The sequence below is a fragment of the Pteronotus mesoamericanus genome, unplaced genomic scaffold (assembly GCF_021234165.1).
Source record: "Pteronotus mesoamericanus isolate MK-2021 breed Mesoamerican mustached bat unplaced genomic scaffold, CSHL_Meso_final scaffold_167, whole genome shotgun sequence".
In the NCBI taxonomy this organism is placed as follows: Eukaryota; Metazoa; Chordata; class Mammalia; order Chiroptera; family Mormoopidae; genus Pteronotus; species Pteronotus mesoamericanus.
The window spans coordinates 49,353,567-49,375,763 of record NW_026555308.1 but is presented as its reverse complement, the minus strand read 5'-3'; the positions used below and the strand labels follow the sequence as shown (position 1 = coordinate 49,375,763).

Below are 22,197 nucleotides of genomic sequence, written 5' to 3'. Positions count from 1 at the left end.
GAATGTCATTCTGATGAGTCCAAGAGTATACACCCCATCTCTGCAGGATGTGAGTGTATCCCCCTGGGCACTGGGTGTCCCATTCTCCCTGTAAATCTGCACAAGGGAGAGGAGACACAATGACATTCCCACTCCAAGCCCATACCTCACAGACATCACATGTTGGGTACAAGGTTACTGCATATTGTCTAGTTGATAGTGTCAAACATCTTGCTTACTGGAGGTACGTAGAGGAAAATCAGTAAATTCAAAAGAAAATACCATCTAAATAATAAGAGTACGAGTATTACTTGTCCACTTCAAAGACATGCAGAAAATGCATGGAAACACAAACAGTATGGTGAGCAAGGCAAGAGATATCTGTGAACTGACTCCTCTTTCTTCAGTGTCTTGATCACACTCTCCGTGGGAGGGGGATGCTTCTTAGTTCTAATACGAACTTAAGAGAACAGGGGTAAGGGGGGGGAGGGGGACTGTTCACGGTGTCTGTTCAGAAAGAACTGAAGCAACCCAAGACTGTTATTACATCTGATTGCCGGCAACAGAATGTTGCTAAAGCCCTCCCTTTTAGGATTTTGGACAGTTGCTCGAGTTTCAGTCTTTGAAAAGCTGAAGTCTGGACAAGAGAGCGTGTTAAAGAAAATTTGCTTTTAAGGATAAGCTTCACTGTGATGTAGATTACTTCTTAGTGTTCACTCAGCGAAGACATGAGTACTGTAGATACTCAGGGGCTATGGCACTGTTTTGTGTACTTCAGATGACATAGTTTTTCTATTTCTTCAGAACTGGTCTATATAGCTTTTCATTGAAGAAACGATTACATGCGTTTCCCCTAATCAAAATTTGATCCATATAGTATTCTACCTAATAGCAGTAACAGTGCTTTCCTGTGTCTTCGGTTTGGGTTCTTTTTCAAAGCTTCTCTACCCTTTGGCGTATTTCTTAAACCTGTCATCTTGTGATGTCTCTTTTTAGAACACCCAAGAAGCAGGGATTTAAAAAGTTCCTAAACTAGGAAATCCCGCCCCCAAGCTCTTTCCCACCGAGAGTAAGTTGTTGCCGTCCTGGGGCCTTGCAGGCCCCATGTCTGTAAGGGACCAAGACCACTGCTTCAGACAGACCTTTGGGATAACACCAGTGGGCCAGACTCACAGATTTTTATTTGCAGTTGCTTAAAATTTAAAAAGGCAAAAAAAACCCCCACCCTACAGTAGTGATATAGTTCAGAAAATAAGTGAGTTTGTGGGCAGGTGGTACAACTTATTGTCAGTAACTGCAGCATTTTGCACAAGCATCCTCTCTTCCATCCATCTGTTCGTTTCTCAGCTCTGCCAGGAGGTGTCACTATAATCACAGAACAAACATTCCACAGCATGGTATGTAACTTTATTTTTCTAGCATAATAATTTAAAGTATTTACACACTTGCACACTCACAGTTTTACAGATACTTATTCATATACCTATGAACCACATCTAAAGACTCAGCACACTGTGGGATTTCCAAGCATAAAAAGAGGACAAAAAATGTTTTAAGTTTTTTAAAGACAGCCATATGGAACATCTGTGAAAACCAGTGTTTTCCTCCGAGTTTTAGGCTCCCCAGGAGACCTTTGAACAGCTACAGCCTATCCATGTGTTGCTGTGACCCAAAACTCTTCTGGTTAAGGAAGATTTCAAAGACCAACATGTGCAAGGAGCATTTTCTCTAGAAATCCTATAAAAGAAACAGGAGATAATAAAGCTGGCCTCTCTCCAAGTACCTGCATTTCTAAAACAGTGATCTGTGAGGACAGTTAAGTGTTGTACAGGAACACTGGCTAAGGGAGAATAGCTAAATGTACTGGTACCATTCCTAGTGATGTAGGATGGTTTTAAGCATCTTTTCCAGTTAAATAGTATGGCAAAATGACACGATTTTCTTTCCCAGCTATTAGTAGAGGTGGTCTGCTTTCCCTACAAAGGCCAAAGGTACATTAACCATACACACTCCAAACCCAGACACTGTAGAAATTTCTACTCTTGTTTTCACTTCACTTTTATACTGTTTGCACAGTCTCATTTTCCCAGACTGGCCAGAATACTCTCTTATATAGCAGAAAGTGGAGAGGAGCTTTGCCACCTCTGGATGAATCGCAGTTCATCCTGTGACTGGATGATCAGTTTACTGAAGAAACTTCACAAAAATGACATCCTTTCATCCCGCCAGTTTGGGCCTCTGGCAGTGCTACCAACCCATGGCATATGGCACAAGGAAGCAGTTACCTGGCTAACAGAAACTTAGCACAATCTAGACCCAAATTACTATGGTATTTAAAGTTTATTCACTTTTGTTTACATTAATGTAAACTTAAGGTAAAGCACAAATTCTATCACTTTTTCTTGGAACCGAACACATTTTAGAAAGAACAATACAAACCTACCCATTTTGGAGTTTACTTTCTCAGTTAACTGTGTTTGCTGCTGTTGATAGTGTTTTCCTTTTGCAGGGGATTGTTGACAAGGAAACTGAAGAGGTAAAATTTTTTTAACTTTATAGGGATTTTATGAAGTTACATGAGCAACTGACAAAATATTCACTTACAGACATTAACAGGGATAATATCTTATTAAAGAGACCACCTGGCAGCAACCGCTGCTTAATGAGAATCTCTAGATTAACTAGCACCCAGAGTTCAGCCACATTCTGAGTCAGGCGGAGGAAGTGTTTGTCATTGACACCCTAGTCCATTCCATCATGCAAACAGACGTGTGGAAGACCGTGGATGCTACGGTGAAGAACATGGTGTGGAGGGAAACAAAGAGTGGTAAACTTGGTGGTGGGACCTGGGCCTCAGTAAGGAATCTAACAGTCCCCAGTGCCTGAGGTTGAGGAGGGCTTGCTGTGGGTGGAGATAGGGAGCAGTACGTTTCTGGGCCTGAAGAGTCAAGGAGGGAAGGCTAAGAATGCGGGCTTGCACAAATCATAGAAAGCGGCAAGCCATGATCACTAAATTTATGTTTTTGTGTTTTGTTTGTTCAATGTAAAATAGTTAAAAGAAGAAAAAAACTACAGTTTACACAAGGACATGGGATGCAGACAGACTGAGCACTACCGGAGTCTAGCAAAATGCCTGGTACTTACCTAGGAAATTGTCATCACTACTAGCCCCTTCTGACCTATAAAAACAGCAGTTTCATATGGTTCAACTTAATACACTGGAAATGCTCAGATATAACAATCCTAGTTTAATAAGGATTGTAGTAATATTCTCTCCACTCTCTTGGAAAAGCAACAGCTGTTGAAGAGGGAGAGGGCTTCCTAGACATCAGTCTTTAACAGCCAAAAGCACCTGCAAGGTGGAGTTAACTATTCTTCCGAATCAAGTGAGGACAGAAGCGCTGGGGAGGCTCCACCAGGAGGTGAGTATGAGCTGCGCACCATGGGAATCAGTAGCAAAGGGAAAGGGCAGAAAGGAACAGCCAGGAACAACTACAAACATCATCACTGTTCGTTTCAAAGGGGACGCTGCATATGGTGTCTGTGTATATGTACTATACATACTAAACAGGTACACACATAAATATTTAATATATAAAAAATAAAGTGCTTTCTAACAGGTCCCCAGGCAGGGACATTATAAAACTTTTCACAAAACTGCAAAATAAAATCGATACAATCAAAGAGCACTACATCCAACATACATGAAAACAATCAAACACAGTATGTACAATCTGGTGGGTGTCCCAGAACAAACATCCTGTCATATACATGGTATATACATATATACTCTTTTACTCAATATATTATGACAATATATATTTTAAATTTTTGTTATAGACAAAAAATAAAAGACAACCCCTACAAAAACACAATACAGATCAAGCACATGAGCCCCAGGCCGAGAGAGAGCTGGCTGCCTCCACGGGGAGTCTCCTGACCACTGCTTGGGAAAATGTGCCAGCGTTCCTTCCTCGGGTGCAGTGCCTCCATGTCCGCCAAGGCACTGTGGGCTGCCGCGGTGAAGTTGGCATCACCGGTGGTGAGCAGGTCGAAGACACAGGACTGGAAATAGATGTCCTTCACTGGCATCTTCTCGTGGCATTGAGCATTGGCAGTCTCCAGTGTGTAGCCAGGCCAGGTCTGTGCCAGGCGGGTGTGAGGCAGGGCGTGCCCCAGGATGGCAGACACCTGGCCCTGCCCATCATCAATGCGCTCGCTCAGGGGGCAGCCATTCACACACAGCTGCAGGTCCTGGCTTTCCTCGTAGGACATGGCCAGGTCTTCAGGCATGCGGATGGCGAGGGTCAGGTAGCGACCCAGCTGCCGCACAAACACCGTGGTCCCTATGTAGCGGGCGTGCATCTCCACATAGCGGCCACTCTCCCTTTCCACTATACGCAGACTCTTGGTGTCGCCATCCCCACCGCTGGTGCTGCCATCCACAAAGGCAGCAGGCAGGTCATCTGTCACAGCTTGGTACACTTTCTGATCGGTACACTCACGGTGGGCTTTGAAGATGATTGTGATCTGTGGAAGGAACGTGGACAGTTAACACTATGGGAGGGAAACACGGTAGTGCCTCCCCCTGAAGTTGAACGGCTAGAGAAAAAATCTCCAAAGTCAGCCCCTTTGCTCCTGCCTCACACATGAATGGTGTTGCTGTGAGGGAAAATTAAAAATCCTATGTATTGCCCTGACTGGCATGGCTCAGTCAGTTGGGCACTGTTTCACAGCACCAAAGGTCACCAGTTCAATTCCCAGTCAGGGTACATGCCTGGGTTGCGGGTTTGGTTTCTGGTTGGGGGGGTGTACGAGAGGCAACTGATCGATGTTTCTGTCTTTTTCTCCTTCCCTTCCCCTCTCTCTAAAAATAAATAAATCTTAATAAAAACAAAAAAGGTCCTATTATTTAGAATGAAAATTCAACGTAAGTCCAGGGAATGTGCATCAGGAAAAAGAATCTGTGTTTACTGTTCTAAGATCGGGCAGTGTTGCTGTTGGGATATAGGCAATTTTTACCCATCATTTATACCTTGTCTCTTTCCAAAAACAGATGAGCAAGTGGCATAGTTCTGAGAAAGAAAAACATTCCTTTCTAAGTTACACAGAAATTTGAAGGGGCTTAATTAACAGTATATGTACCAGAATGTTGATTCCTAAAAAGTTTCTTCATTGGACTGTAAAAAATGTATCCCATGACTAATCACCACAAACTTACTTATGAAAACTGAGGGGGTGTAGCAGAGAGTTGAGAAGGGGGGCCATCCCAGAGCAGCTACCAATCATGTGCCTCAGGAAAGATTTCTCTAAGTCTCCTAATCAAATGTTTCACATGACTGGCTAATCCCTGTGACAGGGAAATCACTTGGCAAATATAGCTCCCAAGCACTGGCAGAGAATAAATACCCTAAACCTAGTTACAGCAAATGTTTTCTCCAAACACATGGCCCTTTAGCTTCTCAGAATTTCTTTTCTCCAGCCAACTCTCAATTCTCCAAGTTAAATAGATAATTCATGGAGGAAAAAAAAAAAAAACTACTGACAATACCAAAGCTTCCTTTTTAGTGAACCCACTTTCTTTCCTTAATTAGAACAACTATTAAAAAAGAAAAAACAAAAACTGAACCTTTGAGCACCCTGGCCCCCCACACATTCCACATCTCTGGTGCAGGTGGCGGAAGAAAGAGGACTGTGAAGAGACAGGGCCTCCTGGGTATACAAGGTGGGAAATTTGTCCTGAAGGAAAAAAAAAGACTACATTTTGAGATTTGTGTTATTGTCAGTAACTGAGGTAACAGCTTATTTTTCTTTCTTCATGGAGGGGGAAAAAAAAAGGATCAGGTGACTTCAGTCAAGGAGGAGGTAGACAGGCCAAACACTCTACAAATTACTCTGGACGGAGGAAACCACCTCCTGCAAGGGAACTAATCAAAACAATAGACCCTTGTTAAAAAAGGCCAGAAAATGCCCTGGCCCCCCTCTCCGCCCCCTCTCTCTACAAGTCCTCACCACCACCCTCAAGTTTATGTCTGAAGTTTTTTCCCTCAACTCGGCTAGCATTTGCTCACACTATTTAATTCCACATGTTCCCACTGGTGTTACTTGACTGGAATTTTCCAGCCATTTCATTTTACTTCAGCCAGTTTTAAAGCCAGATCTGAACCAGCTGCACTGTAGCAACTGGTTAAATTCATATCCGTTGTTTGCAGCTGCAACTGAAGGCCAGACAATGTACTAGGAAAATGCTTGGATTTCTCCCTTCCTAATTACCCTGAGCCACAATTTAATTTCACTACCAGCCTTCTAACATTTCAACACCTTCTTAACAACCCAAGGGAGGTGTACCAGAGATGATTTCAGGAAATTTGTTGTGCATCCAACCATAGGACCTTCCAGAGTGAATGGGATTTTGAGCTAGATATCTAATGGGACTATAAAGTAGATTTATTTGGTGGCTCTACAGACAGTTTGACAAGTTTATTTATTTATTTTTAAGGCAAGCTAGGATCTGTTGGAGGTGAAAACATTATTTCAAATAAATTCTGCACCTGAAAGAGTTGAATGTTAGCACAAATGGCTAAAATAAGACTTTTCATATAATCACTACCCTCATTTTCAACTATAACATTCACAAAGATTTCACAAACTCTTCTACAACAGCTAAGTAATTTGTCTTTTTAGTATAAGAAACCTCAAATTTCCACCAACTTGGCATTATTTATAAGAATTAAGAACTTTTTTATTCGCCTTAGGAAAAACGAAGAGGAATTAGTTTTGCTGGGACAACACAGAGGAGAGCCAATTTCACACAAGTTTCCAAAAAAGGCAAGCAAGGGTCGATATTCAGGTGAGTGGCATATACCACGCGTCTTCCCAAGTCTCTGTTACTTTCACTGAGCACACCAACTGCAACCCTGGACTCATTTCAAACCCTCGCACGTTAACGTTACCTTCCGTGCCTGTGACACACCTTGAGGAAGGAGATAAGCACAACTCAAAGCTTGACCTCTGCACTAGCACCTTCACTTACAAAGTATCCCCGTTTATCTAACAGATTTTTATGTCTGTCCAATTTCCTGGGAGTGATTTTCTCTATGAGACAATGAAGCTGACATTTCTCTTGTTTCTCTTTTGGGTAAAATAATTCTCCCAGCGCCTGTGTACAGAATTAACCTATGAATTAAAATGCCTAGGGCGATGAATCGATCTCAAAAGCATGAGAGGGGGTTTCCTGATTGGGTCTCTACAGTCTCAGTTTGTCCTAGAGATACCATCAATAGAAATGTAGAAAACTCTAGGTAACAGTTTCACATGACTTAAATTTTGTAATATAATTTCATTCCTCATATAATTACAACACATGCTCTTAAACAGCAAGCACTCAGCCATAAAGGGCCAGAAATTTTCAGATTCTGTCTCCCTCTTCAGAAAAACAAAATTTACCCATTCTTATTCTTAATAACTCTTATGTTTAAAATATTCAAGATTTAATCAGAATTTTTGGAAATTCCAAACATTTTGTATTTCCAACTAGCAGCTATCAGAGCTTTGTAGAAAGAGGATAAAGTTGTAGTCTAAAGCTCTCAAACAGATAATTTAAAAACACCAGCTATGCTGCTTTCTTTTCTCCCTCTATGAACAGATCCATATGCTGTAATAACTCAATTTGGCACATCTGTTCTATGCCACACCATTTATTATTGATGGACAGCATTTCTGTGCATTTAAAACATCAATGCCTTTTGTTAAACCTCCCCCACCCAGTCCCTCTCACACTCCACCCTCAGACAAACTACTCCAGTTCTCCTCATTCATTTTTAATGTTTCACTCCCTGAGATCTTTACCACCCACAAGGTCTATTAGGAAGAGAAAGACAGCAGCTACAAATCAGCCTTTCCACACATGAAAGGCAATAGGACTTAAGGTTTGCTGTGAAATATCAAAATTTAGTGGCATCTGCTTCCGCTTTCCACCAGGAAGAAAATACATGAAAGGAAAATGAGGTAGCCAACAAAAACGGAAAGCCCAGGAACTATCTTACCAAGATACAGACATTATCTCTCCAAAGCTCAACAGCCTTGTAAAGTGCTGTGCCTAGGTTTTCAAATGGCAGAACTCCCCAAAGGCTGTGCACTTAACTATTTGTGCTTATTGCATTTTGGAAGAAACATTTATCAGTGTTTAATCAGGCCGTTTGGCACGGCAAGTGCAGGAACTTACTGGAATCCTGGAATACCAGAACTGGACTTACAGACCGAGGGACTCATCTCTTGGATTAAGATGAGCCGGCAAACTAAAATGAAATCATCTCAGAAATTAGTTTGGAACATGCGGAAACAGTTTTGATATGTACCTGGTTAAAATTCTGCTTGTTATTAAAGGACCCTAAATGAATTTTCTTTTCTATAATTAGCTACTATGTCCCCTTTGTCAGATCCTTTGGGTGTCTTATAAGCTGAAAAAACAGGGGACTCTGAGGGAGGATGACAGATCTCTGTGCTCACAGCCCTTTTTACTCTTCCACTGGTAGGTGGTATATAGCCTCTGTATTTTGCTCTCTGGAGTGAACAAAAAAAGAAACCATTCCAATAAGAGCACGTGCTTCCAAGAAATACGCGTGCTCTACCTCCATCTCTTAAACACCTAACCTTTACTTCTGAAGTCAAAGCCCAGGAAACTTGGAAGCACCAAAAGGAGGCAGAGGATCCTGAAAGCCCCTTCCTTCCAGTGCCCCCGGGTTCTACAGCCCCTTCCCCCACCATCATCTGACAGGAAACCGAGGAGTGTGGATCCAGGCTGGAGCTGAGCCACCCCCACCTAGGCCGGAAGACAGGTGCCTGGCCTTTGGTTACAAGAGATGGAAGAACTCTGTGTCTCCCCTACTTTAAGAAGTGGGGTGGGGTGGAGGAGCATATTCATCTAGAATAACTTTCTGCTTGAACTATTTTGAACAAAACCCAAGGAGAGTGTTTATATGTACCAAATTTAATTAAAAAATGTTGGGTTGGTTAATAACTGATGTCACTGATAATTTTCCTTAGGATTAAAGGAAAAAAATTTGCTGGGAAGCTGTGGACTCAATGAACTGCAAGGTACTTTTACAATCACTACTCGGACTATTTATCAAATGTCTACCTACAGGCAGACTGAATGTAACACCTACAAAAGTCTATTTTGTTAAATAAGTAGTAACAGGAAGACAGTGTTTAAGAGGAGCCTTACCCCTAGACTCCTTTTAGGGCTTGAATGTCAAAATAGGGTTCTCTATGCTCACAGAGTCTCTTTCCACAGAGCTCTGTTCTAGGAACACTTACAGGAATCCAGAGAAATGGACTGGATCAGCCTTATTTACTCCTCAGCGTTGCCCCAGGTAATACATGCAGGAACAAGGGGCTTCCTTGGCTGCTGGAGGGGGGTCTTGGCAGCAGAAGGAAAAGAAGAAACCAAACTAGAGGGAAAGGACACCCACAGCCGAGGCTGCTAGGGTGGTCCGAGGGGAGAAGCACTAGGTTCAGAGGCTGGAAAGAGCTGGTCAGAGTGAAAGGGAAGGAGGCCCAGGGGTGACACGTAAAAGGGACAGGCACAAAAAAGTTGCCTTCCAAAGGGTAATTTCTGTACACTTAAAACAAGGAAGGCTGGAAGTATAAATAGGCTCAGACACAGGGAAACTGGCTAGCTTCCTAGTACAGACCAGAGCTAGGCTGTGCTCAGCACGAGGAGGAAAGGCCTCTGGTCCTCAGTCCTAGCCGCTCAGAGAGCTCCACAGGGGAAGCCAGACTTTGCATTACAAGGAGCCCAGCAAATGCAGGCGTCTAGAGGTGAAGGTAGGGGTGTGGGGACAGTATTACAGGCAAGGCTGCCACTGTGCTTCAGACCAGAGGCTAAAAATATTTTGCAAGGTGAGAGCCAGAGCCAAAGGCACAGCATTAGGGGTGGGGATCTGCCCTGGCAGATCTGGCCCTGCCTCATAGCCCTCCTCATGGAGCGTGGGGGCAGGGCCACAGATCCTGGGTCCCAGTAGGTCCCTGGGCAAATGCTCTGGGCCTAGGCTCAGCACAGCTGTTTCCCAAGCCAATGGGAATTAAGACATCACAGCCTCTTTGATCATTTTTCAGTTTTGGGAGGTGATATAAAAAAGTAAAAAAGGCTTGAAGGTCTTCACAATGCACATACAGTGTCACTTCTAGGTTCAAGTTCTCAGGGCGATTAAAAAAAAGCACAGCCAGGAGCCAGGTGGCCAGAGGCTATGACCTTATGGTTCAAGAAGCCACCTCACTGGAATGCTGCAAAAACAATATCCTTCTGTCTTCATTTTCCTGATGTGGGGAGAGGGGAAGACACGCCACCACATAGGTGCATATGTGTACCTATGTGTATACTCATACACCCTAAAATGGAAAGATTAGAGTCTGACCCCCATTTCAGGGTTTGTGAAAGTTAGTGTTTAAATGCTGTCATATCAATTCTAGCCACAGTATACATACTATGTTCCAACACTGAAAGAACTCCCACAGAATTAGCCAAGCGTTCTTTTGGCTCTAACTCTTAAATAACCAGCTAACTGGGACACACACACGCAGAAAACAAACTCCCATCTTCACAGAACCAGTTTCACCTGAAGTTCTTACTAGACCTAACAGCACCGTGTTTTCATGGCAAGGCTGCCCAGTTAAATTCTGTGTCTTAGATGTGTGTTGCTATTCCTGTTAGTTATCACTTACTGGCAAGTAGAACAGTTTAAAAAGTCCTTTAAGTTACCCTACCCACAAGAACAAAAAATTCAAAACAGTGGAAGAGCAAGTTCTACTGCAGTCAAAACAAATAAAGACAAAGTGGGTAAGGTAGCATTTTTCATTGTTCAACACTGTAGGTAAGTCTTTTTACAATGCCACATTCCGCACTGGCAGAAACTGTTTGGTTAGCATTAATTGAAGCCAACAAAAAAAGGACCAACCATCCAATATTTCCTTCTCGCCCCTTCCTCTCAAAATGTTGACTCAAAGAAAATTTAACAGGGCAGAAAGAGACATTTGGAAATGTGACAGAAAAACAAGTTCTAACTCTCAGCTGTGTATCAGACTTGGCCCTGTGCCTCTGGTTTAAACTCCGGGGGAGTGTGGGTTTGTTTCAAAGCCGCAGAGGCCCAGGGCACCGGAACCCTGCTTTGCTGGGGCGGGGCGGGCACTGGGTTGATTTCACTTACAAATGGGGGGATTCTGAAGGTCCCCCCAATCCCTTCAAACCATATCTGGGACAGAGTGGCACAGTCTAGGAGATTGAACATACAGGTCTTAAAAGACACACAGATACAGTTCTGGCGGGGTGAAGGAAGAGGGGATGGAATCAAAAAAGGAAAAAGGACTCACGGACAAGACAACAGTGTGGTGACTGCAGGGGGGAGGGGGGAGGTGAGGGTGGAAGAGGTTACAAGGGGGATAGATGATAATGGTAAAATACAATTAAAAAGATACACAGATACAAACTTTATACAATATTTTAGTTTCTACTAACATCTGCTATGTCTCTTCATTCTAAGTAGAAGATGGTAAAAGACTCATTACCCAGAATATTTTAATGTATATGGGCAATATAATGGTGAACTTTGGAAAATGCAGCACAAAGAATAACCAATTCATGTTACAAAATGATCTTTTATACTTACATGTACATCATACAGCTAATAATTCCTCCTCCTTTTTGTTTCTTTCCCTCCATACGCTTGGAAATCCTTTTACCTCCAGGCAGTTTGCTGAAACTATGTAAAGCAAAGTGGAGTAGCTCCTGGGCCTAAGACTTTATAATCCAGTGCACACAAGGGCTATGCAGGAAGTAGAAAAGGACAAATAAGACTACCACCTGGAATCATAGCTGACTTCTGCTCTTCTAAAGAGGATTCTGTAACATTTCAATAGTTTCTACAATAAATAAATTCAGGGAGGATAAGGATATTTAAGACACACTTTCATCAGTTTTAAAGATGAGATAGGATTCTACAAACTGAAATTTAAAAACCGATGACTCTGATAGTCAAATTCGAGAAAGCTTTTTAGATTAAATCAAAGACCAACGACCTTTCAAAAGTGGCAGCCAGGATTCTAGACCCGACTAGGCTGTAGCGTGGGAGGAAAGATGGGTGTAGATGAGGGTCTACTTTGACCATAGCTGGATGGAAAGGGAGACTCAAAATCCAGAAATAAAAAAATGACCTGTACAAGTGACCAGGGAGGAAGAGTGTGCCCTGGGTACAGAAACCCATGTCTCTGCCCCTTCTTTACACCTGCAACCACTTGCTAAGTCTTAGCAACACCTGGAACCAGCTTATGAATGCACGTCATCAATGTTCAAAAACGGAACCCTGAAAATCGCTGGTTTTACATAGAAACCCTACAATTCTCCACTGACTGCTGCAGATTTTAGCTATGTGCTTAACCTGAGGCAGACTGCATTCATCTCTGCACCTCCCCCACACAGTAGGTCCTTTAATGCTTGCTGGTTGAAATGCAGCGCTAAATTAATCATACATTTTATCAGAGAAATGATTATACTGAGCAGGGAACTGCAACTGCAAACTTCTGTCCTGTTTCCTGACATACCACAACTAGTCTTGGAACTTTTTTTGGTAATTTCTGCAAAACAAGGAGGACCATGACAAGGAGCAAATCTGATCTAGATGGCACGACAGTTAGGGCTTAATAAAATAAAGGGCAATCTCAGATCTGAAGACTGGTTACAATACATCTGCAGAGCAGTTGTGCTCTCTGAAAGGAAAGGACTCTACATTCTCAGAGGAAATGCCATGTGTCCCCTCTAAAAATGCTGCATGCAAGAACAGTGTTTATATATTCAAGATACAACCCTGCTAATGGGAGGATGCAGGATCTTCCTTAGTCCATAGTGTAGCTCACATTGTCTCTGTAAAGATACTAAAAGCATAATGGATTACAAAAACTTGGCAACAATAACAACAAAAAAATGTCCTAGGCCTGTGGTCAAGAGACAACAGATTTCCAAACCTGGATCCAGAGATATGCTTAAAACGACAGTTGAAAGCCTTCGCAATGCAGGCATGTCTGTCTCTAATTTTGTAACCAACAGAATGGTCCACAACACTGGTTTACCCTCGTAGAATAACACCTACGTGCAAAGAGGCATCAGAGAGAAAGGGAGGACATGACACATGCTCTAGGACCCCACAAACAAATAAGAACACCTTGGGTTTATACTTGGAGGAAGACAATAAGCAACTATGAACAAAGTGAACTAAGTCTTCCTGTAGCTCTGGTATCATCACCTAGCGGAAGTTTTCGGACTTTCCAGAAAGTAGCTCAAGAATTAAGGATTATTACAAACTTTTAAATATACAGAGAGATACCTGATGGGTAGGGCTTCTCTCCATGCTTAGACAGCTGAGTGCTACCACCCAGGGGATCAGCCAGAGCTGACAGCCCAGCGTGGCAGCAAGAACCTAAAAGAGGCGTCTCAGGTGTCCACTCACCTGCCTAACCTGGCTTGGTCAAGCATAAAGAACATACCTCCTTCCCCAATGTAAACTGCCCTAAGGTAAAACACCTTCTCTCACTAAGGGCGAATCACATAAAAATCTGTAGCAGAGTATCTATAAAAGGACTTGCCCTCATCCCCACTGTACCCTCCAACTTGGGATTTTGTCAGACGGAAGGTTAAGAAAGCTACAGTGATGGGGAAGGACCCAATTACATTAAAAAAGAAGTCAAAATAAAGCACAAATTTTGAAAATAATTTTTAAAATACCACCATTGTTTAGGTGTGTTACACATGCATTCGTGACATTTTTTGGAAAATGAATCATTTTAAATGCACCTTAGAAACTGGTGATTTTAATATACGCTATTAAAAATATAGCATATCTGCAAAGTTCAGAATCCTTTCCTATGACTTATATCAAAATCACTTTCTGTAATCACAGCATATACAAATCTATATTGAGTCCACTTAAGCAAAGATCCACAGATACATGGAAATGGTACACGAGAGTTGAGACTATGGGGCTGGCAAAGAAAACGTGGAAGAAAAGGTACAGAAGTCATGCACTGCCACTGATGATGGGGTTTATTTATTTGAGAGGCCTGAGGGAGCTACTGACTGCTGGCCTAGTGTGAGCTGCCTTCTTTCCCCAAACAAAAACTGCTTTTCTTTCCCATGTAGCCAACCCTGCCAGTTCCAAGCCTGCCCTCTCATCTCTCCCGCCGAGTGCCTTCAGGTCTGAAGTGCCTCTCACAGCCAAAGGTGGGGAAGATGGCCCAGAGCTGATGTGGACCCCAGCCCAGGTGTGTAGATGTGCCAGCAGCCCTTGCAGCCCCACGGCGGGGGAGCGATGAAAAACTGGCCCTGGCTTCAGAACACACCTACCCAGCGAGGTGGCCAACCACAGAGAATACTCCTAAGACAGGGAGCCTAACACGCTGGCAGAGGACGTGACAAAATCCCAGAGGCCCTGAAGAAGCGCCCCGGCACGCGTCATGGCAAGTGGAAAACCGTCCCACGTTTCCCAAGGAAGAGGGAGAGAAGCAGAAAGGGGAGATGGGCCGTGCTGTCCAGCACTGCGGGCGTGGCGGCCCTGAACTCTTTGCCTGCAAGTGGAAAAAAGAAAAGGCTTAGCTAATAAATGGCCCCTTGAGGACAGATGACTTCACTTTTCTTTCATTTTGTTTAGATTTTCCCCCCCTCAGGTTTGTATTTTCGTGATGAGGGAAAGGTGGGTCCTTAAGGTCAAGAAGCGCTCACAAAAATCAGCCTGAAAATGGCTTGCCCGAGAAGCCAGGCTCCCCTGGATGAGGGGTTGCTTTAGGGACCTCACGGACCAAATGCCCAGGTCTAGTGGTTTAGTTCAGTGCTGAAGGCAAGGAAATAAATGGTTGCTCAAATGCAATTTCACTTTCACAGCTGGCCAGCTTTGTCAAAAGCGCTGGTCAGTCTTTAAAGCTAGTGACACTGAGCATACAGGTCATTAAAGGTGCCTGATTACAAGGATGACACAGTATCTGCAACATGCAGTGCTAAGGTATCCAATAGCTGGTCTATGCATGTGTCTAAGGTTTCAGTAAAGCTGGGACTCACACACAAAAAAAATCTTCCCCAAAAAAGTTTTTCTAAGTACTGTGTAGACAACAAGGAAAAAGTCAAATCTTTTTTTGACCTTATTTCCTAAGTACTTTTCGCCTCATATTGCTTTTATTTTCATTAGCATCTTTTTTTCATTGCTTAGAGTTTTTTTAAGGTTATATTTTGGCCCTGGGTAGGTGCAATAAAAGGAAATTGTACTGCAAAACTTTTGGCCTTTTCTTGGTTTCATCAGCGCAGGTCATACCAGCATTGAGACAGACCTTCAAATGTAACCTTCCAGATGCTTCTGGGGGCTTTGGAGAGAGTTACAAGAAGAAGGAAAAAAACAACTACTAGAGGTCGTGAAGCCATAGAGTAATTTGTTGCTGAACAGCATGGTCACCAGATGTGGGGAAATACTTTCCAATAGCGCAATTAAAGACCAAGCATTCTCATCATCGGCTTGAATTTATGTCAGAAGACAAGACCTCCACCTCCCTTTTTGGTATGGGTAAAACCTTTGATCCTTAACAAACTGAGAGAGAAAGCAAAGTTGTACCTTTTATTTATTTCTTTATTCGCTAAAAAACTATGATAGATTCAACCACAACTGAAATGGAACGATGTAAATAAAGTACTTCAGTGTCAACTGTTCCATTGAACCAGTATTTTCCCATGCACCCAGCACTTACTAATCTCAATTGTATTGTTTGAAGGCTACTCCTCTAAGCCCTCAGTTATTTGCACAATCGATGACGACTTTCTCCATTCCCAATGGAACTGCTTTCTTGAATTTCCACTGTTACGTTTTCCCAAAGACTATTCTCAGGTTCTGCGTCCTGACTCTGCTGCAATGGTGGATTTTTGGCCATGATTTGTCTTAAAACTTCATAATTAGATAGTTTAACATCATAGTATAGCAAATACATATTTTAATATTCAGCTAGAAAGAATTATTTGCATACTCATAAAAACCAGAGGAAGTAAAGTTTATTTGAGATGCAGGATTTGGAAAGGCCGGGTTGGGTTTGTACTGGAATTGAAGTGCAAACATTTCTCAGCTCCCCTAAGGTGGCTGCACCCCTGTAACAGCCTTCTTTGTTCAGAGCCATGACTTCTGATCTTAGATTCGTGACACGCCTGGGCGTCGCCAAGGGTCTCTGGGGGTGTTTTAAAACTCCCTACACAAAAAGCCAAGTAAAATAATTTCAATTCACTTTAAAAGAATGCCACACATGTTTGGAGGCAAGGGAGGGTGTCCTGGACTCAAAAGATCAGTCGAACCTATTATAAAAGCTTGATCTCTGTCAATTATATTCTAGTCTAAACCAACTAATGGATAAAATAAAGAAAATTAAGCATGATGAGATAGTCTAAAATGTGTGATTTTGTGTTTGGGGGAGACAGGGAAGGAGTGGTTACTTGCAACACTCTTTCTGTGGAAAAGCCTTTTGACCTCTTTGCTTACTAATACTAATGAAAGAATTAGTGCTGACTGGCAATTGAAAACCCAGTTCATAGCTCCTGTCCACCGACTTGCACTACAACACTCATTTTTCAAACAGGGGCCACAAGAATTTTTTAAGACACACAATACCTGGCTATTTAGTCAGAGGCACTGACCTCTTTTCCCATAGATTGTCAAATAAAAAAAAAAGAAAAATGACAACAGCCAACACAAGAGCTATCTGGTGTGAATGAATCAAAATTGTACCTATCTTTTTCTTTTTTTTTGTCAGATTGGCAAAAAAATATATCACTAATTTTTGCTGTGCCAGATTTTTAGTAATTAGTTTATGTGTGCCATCAGATGAAAAAGGTTGAAAATCACTTCACTAGGACATTAATGTCTTAAAATTGAGAAGATTCAGTATTAGTTTCATGAAAACCAACCAACAAGCCAAACAAGAACCCAGACACTAGAAGCTAAGGAGAATAAAACTAACTTAATTTTGTCAGTTTTCCCCTCAGCTTCTCATTTAAACTGTTATCCTGAGATTACCTGGGGTTATACATCACTGCTCTGCAATATCCAACTCTAAATTCATTGGTCACCATAAGCATAGTAATTAAAAGACTCAGCAATTGGGAAGCTGGCTTGTAGCCATTATCTTTTACTATAGACTCCAAATTTCCAATGAAATATTTCCTGATGGGTTATGTCCCTAGGTTTCACAACTTTCTTTATTCAGAAAATCTACATAAGTCATATCTAGTAAATCTAAACATGAATTTCCTCTAGAGTCTCAAACATATGCACTAAAAAAAAAAAAAATCACTGAAAAAAATAGTCTTTCATTAAATAGGGCTGCCTATTCCCTAGAGAAATCAACTTTACTGTTTACTTTTTATTTTTCATATCATTGCCTATTTAAATTTAGACCCATATTTTTCATAAGCCCCAAAATTCCAGCAAGCAATTCCTTACTAATTTTCATTTAATCCTTCATCCACCCTGTTAACACTGCTTGCCAAAAAAGACCAAGCAAAGTTCCTTTTAAACTCGGCCTTTTATATCACACTTCTAAAGTTGTCTGAAGAGTCAAGACACCTGAAAGATATAAAGAAGAAGAAGAAAGAAAGTATTCTTGCCTTATTTGTAGCAGTAGCACTGGATCCGGGGACCACGGGCACATTCGTCACTTGAACTGAAAGATAATTATTATCTATGAGTGGCCAGGCCCCTTCCACTTTGCACGTCTGGAAGTGATCCTTGAAAGTTCTAAGGTGAGGATCTCCGAACAAGCCACAAAAAAGATAATTGGGAGGGGTTCTGGTCCCCGCCCCTGTGTTCTCTGGCTCCTGCATGGCTGTGATAGTTACAAGGATCATGGGTCACTTCAGGGTTGGTAGAAGATGTGGGTCCATCCTTGGAACAGTTCCTCTGGCTCATGAGGTCACTGATACCCAATACAGCAGAATGGTATACCAGGTTGCCACGGCAAGCTTTTGAAGTTCGCTGGGTGCAGCCAGCATAGGCACGCAGGGCCTTGCAAAACTCGGAGTCAAAGCCGTCAATGGCAGAGTTCAGGTGTGAAGTCAGGGACACAAAGTCTGTGGTACATTTCTGGATTCGACCTGGGCTGGTTGTTGGCAGTCACCTATGGGAAAGGAGATAAGACCACACATTTCTCAAAAGCTTCATGACTTCCTGAGCTACATGAGAAAATGACATTCTCCTCTGGGGACTGTTTGTTCTATTTCATATACTCCTATTTTAAGAAGGCCTTCAGAAATAGGGTTGCATTGTGCTTCTGTGTCTCTCACAAATTAAGCCACTGGGAGAAAAAGTGCATGCAGTTAGTCAGCTTAACACTTTAAAGTATGGGCCATTGTAAGTGAATATGAATCCAGTACCGTGTTCTTAAGTTAATATTACAAGGGAATGGTAAATGACATATTTTATCAACTTTGCTATTGCTGATGGATTTTAAGAGTATTCCTTTGCTCCAAGGACAAGCAAAAGATGTGAATGTTGTTTTGATTTTGAAAACTGCATAAGTAATTTGCTTTGGAAAGCACTGTCTATGCACAAAACCACAATTAAAGCTTCCACAAATCAGGTAGGGGAAACCCCTTAATTATAGCATGAATGGTTAAAACACCTTTACCTGACTTTAGTAAGGCTAACAGAGGAAGAATAACAAGAAAAAAAAATCTAGGTACTACCTTATTCTGCATTTCGTGATAGATGTTTATCAACAAATTGTATATAAACTGACACTTAATCTCCTGGTTCTTACAAGTGTCAATATTCTCTTAATACATTTGACCAAACTAAGTATTCACTTCTGCACCATCCACCACCGAGGATCCCAGCTCCCCAACAGTTCACCAGTGAAAGTACACTAAAATCAGAAGGACACGGAAATTATGCTGCAGAAACAGGTGATTCCAACGATATTTTTCAGAAACACAACAGAATTCTTAGAGTGTATATAAGTGATTTTTTCCTGAAATCAACAATTCGTATGAACTTAATGACCGAAGCAAAGTAATGAAATGAAGTAGTGAAAAACAACGTATTAGTGCCCTAAAATGATGTTTTGCCACTAGCTTCTCACATAAAAAATCTATAAAACCTCTCAAAGCACAAAAATCATAAGAATTGCCAAAACTAGGCCAGTCACGTGCACCTATCAGTTTATTTTGTTCCATAAAATGGGAACACTAGACTTACTGAAAAGCAAAATCCTTTTATCATCCATCTCAAATTTTATAGACATGAACTGTAACATGTATCTGAGTTACACATTCATTGTAGGTCTCTAAACTATGAAGGAAGGTCTCAATCTTTTCAAGTCTAAGGTTCCTCATCTGAGAAATGAGGACGTTGTTCTAAAATAAACTTTGTCACATTTTTTAAGGCATCAAATATCTTATTCTAGGTGGGATAAAACAGTCAGTAGAGTACTATTAAGTATGAAATTATTTAAAGGTGTGGGCATAAACTTCAGCATATATTAATATTTAGGATTTCATCTGATAAAACTATTAAAATGGATCTTAAATAAAAATAATTTAAAAAGATATCTTAATCTTTTCAGTAGTAAACTGCTCTTAAGTCTAAATTAAATAGCCTATAATCTCTGTTTTGGCTTCAGTTGGGGAAAAAATGGTAAGAGATGACCACTTCTCAAAGTACCTCCCCAACCACTTTTATAGTTTAAAGTCCAAATAGGGAAAAATGTTGTAGTTTTGATTGGATATTCACTTTAACTTGAGTAAAAATTTAAAATATTAATCACAAAACCATCTTCATGAGTTTGACCTCTATTATGTTAGATCACTGCAAAGTCAACAAAAGCAGCTCTGATATTTATAGAATTCCTTTCTCCAAAGTAAATCAAGTCATTTTCAACTATTTTTACTCAAAAAAGCAAAATAAATAAAAATTCAATCACCAAGCAAAACAAAACAAACAAACAACAAAAAACCCAAAAGTCATTAAAGCCATTTAACAGATGAAAAAAAAATCAAGGTGGAGGATTTTAAGGCCTTGTCCTGGCTGATGACACACAGCCAGTACGCAGCCCAGGACGTGGTGCCCTTTCCTCCAATCCCATTTTCCCTCCTCCATGAATCATGCCCCCTAAATTCCTGACTCTCAAAATGGTACTTGACAGCTTAACAAAAAAGATTCAAGTAACTAATGTATCGATTTTTTTCCCTTTTAAGTCAGATTCACAGCAAGCAGAAAGCAAGGAAATAAAAACTGGGCCAAAATCATTCAGTAACGAACAGCCCTCAGCCTACAAATAAATGACAGCATAAGAACTTCCCGCTAAACTTGCAGTGCCTATTTGTTCTTTTTATGGTCTATAAAATCTATCTGAGCATACATTTACTTATAATTATTTCAAATAGTCATAAAATATCAAAAGTAAGAACAGTATGGAAATGCAAACGCAACTGCTCAGAGTGGAAGAGAAGTGAACTTAGATTCCAGCTTCTTTTCCGCTCCCTTCCTCATCCTCCCCTCACCCTTCCCTTACTCATTGCAGGTATCTGCTGATTCCTTTGAGAAAACAAAACTCCTTGGGTTCTTCTGTTTTTGCTGAGGTTTCCAACAGCCTTTTGGGGTAGAGATAATGGGAGGGAGGAAGGCTAACTAGAAAAGTGCACCTCGGTCAGCAGTTGCAGCCCCAATGCAGGATCCTGCAGAATGACTAATTTGTAGCATATACCCAGAAATATCCAGGCTTCATGAATATATAATGACAACACACACTTTGCCTGTTACAGGCGGTAAAGAAGCCTCCTGTCAAAATGCCAATGCGGAGCAGAAACAATCTCAAGGATGTAGTCAAGAAGGCTATGAAGTGTATGAGTAAGCAAGTAACTCCCATATTGGATCTCCAGTCAGGAACTGCAGAGGTTTGCTTAATAGAGAAAAAAAGCAAATAAAAGTACTCATTTCATTTCTCAAGGGCAGAATTAAAAATCTGCAGTTCCAGATTTCTATTTTTTTGAGTCAGATCTTCTATGATTGGTACGATAGTATTTTCATTCTAGTTAATAAAAGTGCTAAAGGATATTCGGGCCTAGAACTTTCCTTAATGATTGACAGATGAAGATCTCACCATTTAAGACAGTTTCCTCAAGGCCAGGGCTGCATGTGTGAATTTGCGCACAATTACTGGTTTATAATAAAAGAAACAAGATAAGCTCAAGTTGAATTAAGTGAAATGTGAAGCCATATGGGGGTGCTGGGGCAAATTATATGGATCCAGCATAAAACATATGGCAGCCCATCTGCAAAGAGCACTTTGCTAGGCTCCCTGCTCTGAGTAACAACCCCTGCATGTCAATGGCACTGCTCTTCAAAAGAAGTCTCTCAAAAGAAGCCCTCTTTTCTATAACCAGATTAATTGCTCCACTTTGACAAGTCAAGTCGTTCACCAGAGATCACCATAGCCACTCTGGTAGAATCTGATGGTGACTTTAGTGAGGGCACATTAACATACTCAGAGGAATTTCACATTCCAAGTTCTTGAACTAAGTGGCACCTTGATTTTCTAGACGTTTAAAGCAGCTTCTTAGGTCTTTAATGGGCCAGCAAAGAAATCTTCAAGGACCACATTCCAATCCTGTCAGAGGACACTATGGCAACTAAGGGAAACAATATCCAAGCAGCCAAGGACACAGTCCCACCTAGCCCTTCAATTTCCATTTCAAGAAACCCATGCTTGGACAGTATGGACACATTTTTCACACAAATCACCCCTGAATATATCTTCTGACATGTCATGACAAATGCATCATGTAACTGTAAGGAGACTGAAATTACTTTTTAAGATTCTAAAGTCACTAATTGAAAGCTTTAATCATTCTAAAACTTGCCATGAAATTCTTTATTCAGACTTCAGTTTATGTTTTCCCAAGTGACAGTGTTAAAATGCAGCTGTTACATCACAACACAAAGTTATACAAAGTCAATTACCCCTTCTTTTCAAATGCCACATTTCCCCCCCACTTCTTGAAAGAGCCCCAGACTTTGAGCAGGGGCTGGTATGACTTAATAAATAAAAATTACTCCCCACATTTGGGTGGCATTAAAGTTCAGGATTCTCCAGATCAGAGCATGATGACTGCTCTCCTACTACTAAAGGACAAAATGATCTGGAAGAACA

The 22,197-nt window shown here is 41.4% G+C and overlaps 1 protein-coding gene across 1 annotated transcript; it reads right to left on the bottom strand.

Annotated features, from left to right (window-relative positions):
* Positions 1–1,365: 1,365 nt before the first annotated feature.
* On the bottom strand, positions 1,366–20,151 carry LOC129083557 (repulsive guidance molecule B-like). The gene is given in 5 exon segments (XM_054589352.1): positions 1,366–4,509; positions 17,657–17,833; positions 17,835–18,142; positions 18,145–18,165; positions 20,085–20,151. Coding segments are annotated over 5 exon segments (1,242 nt in total). The 3' UTR covers positions 1,366–3,840.
* Between the last annotated feature and the right edge of the window lie 2,046 nt (positions 20,152–22,197).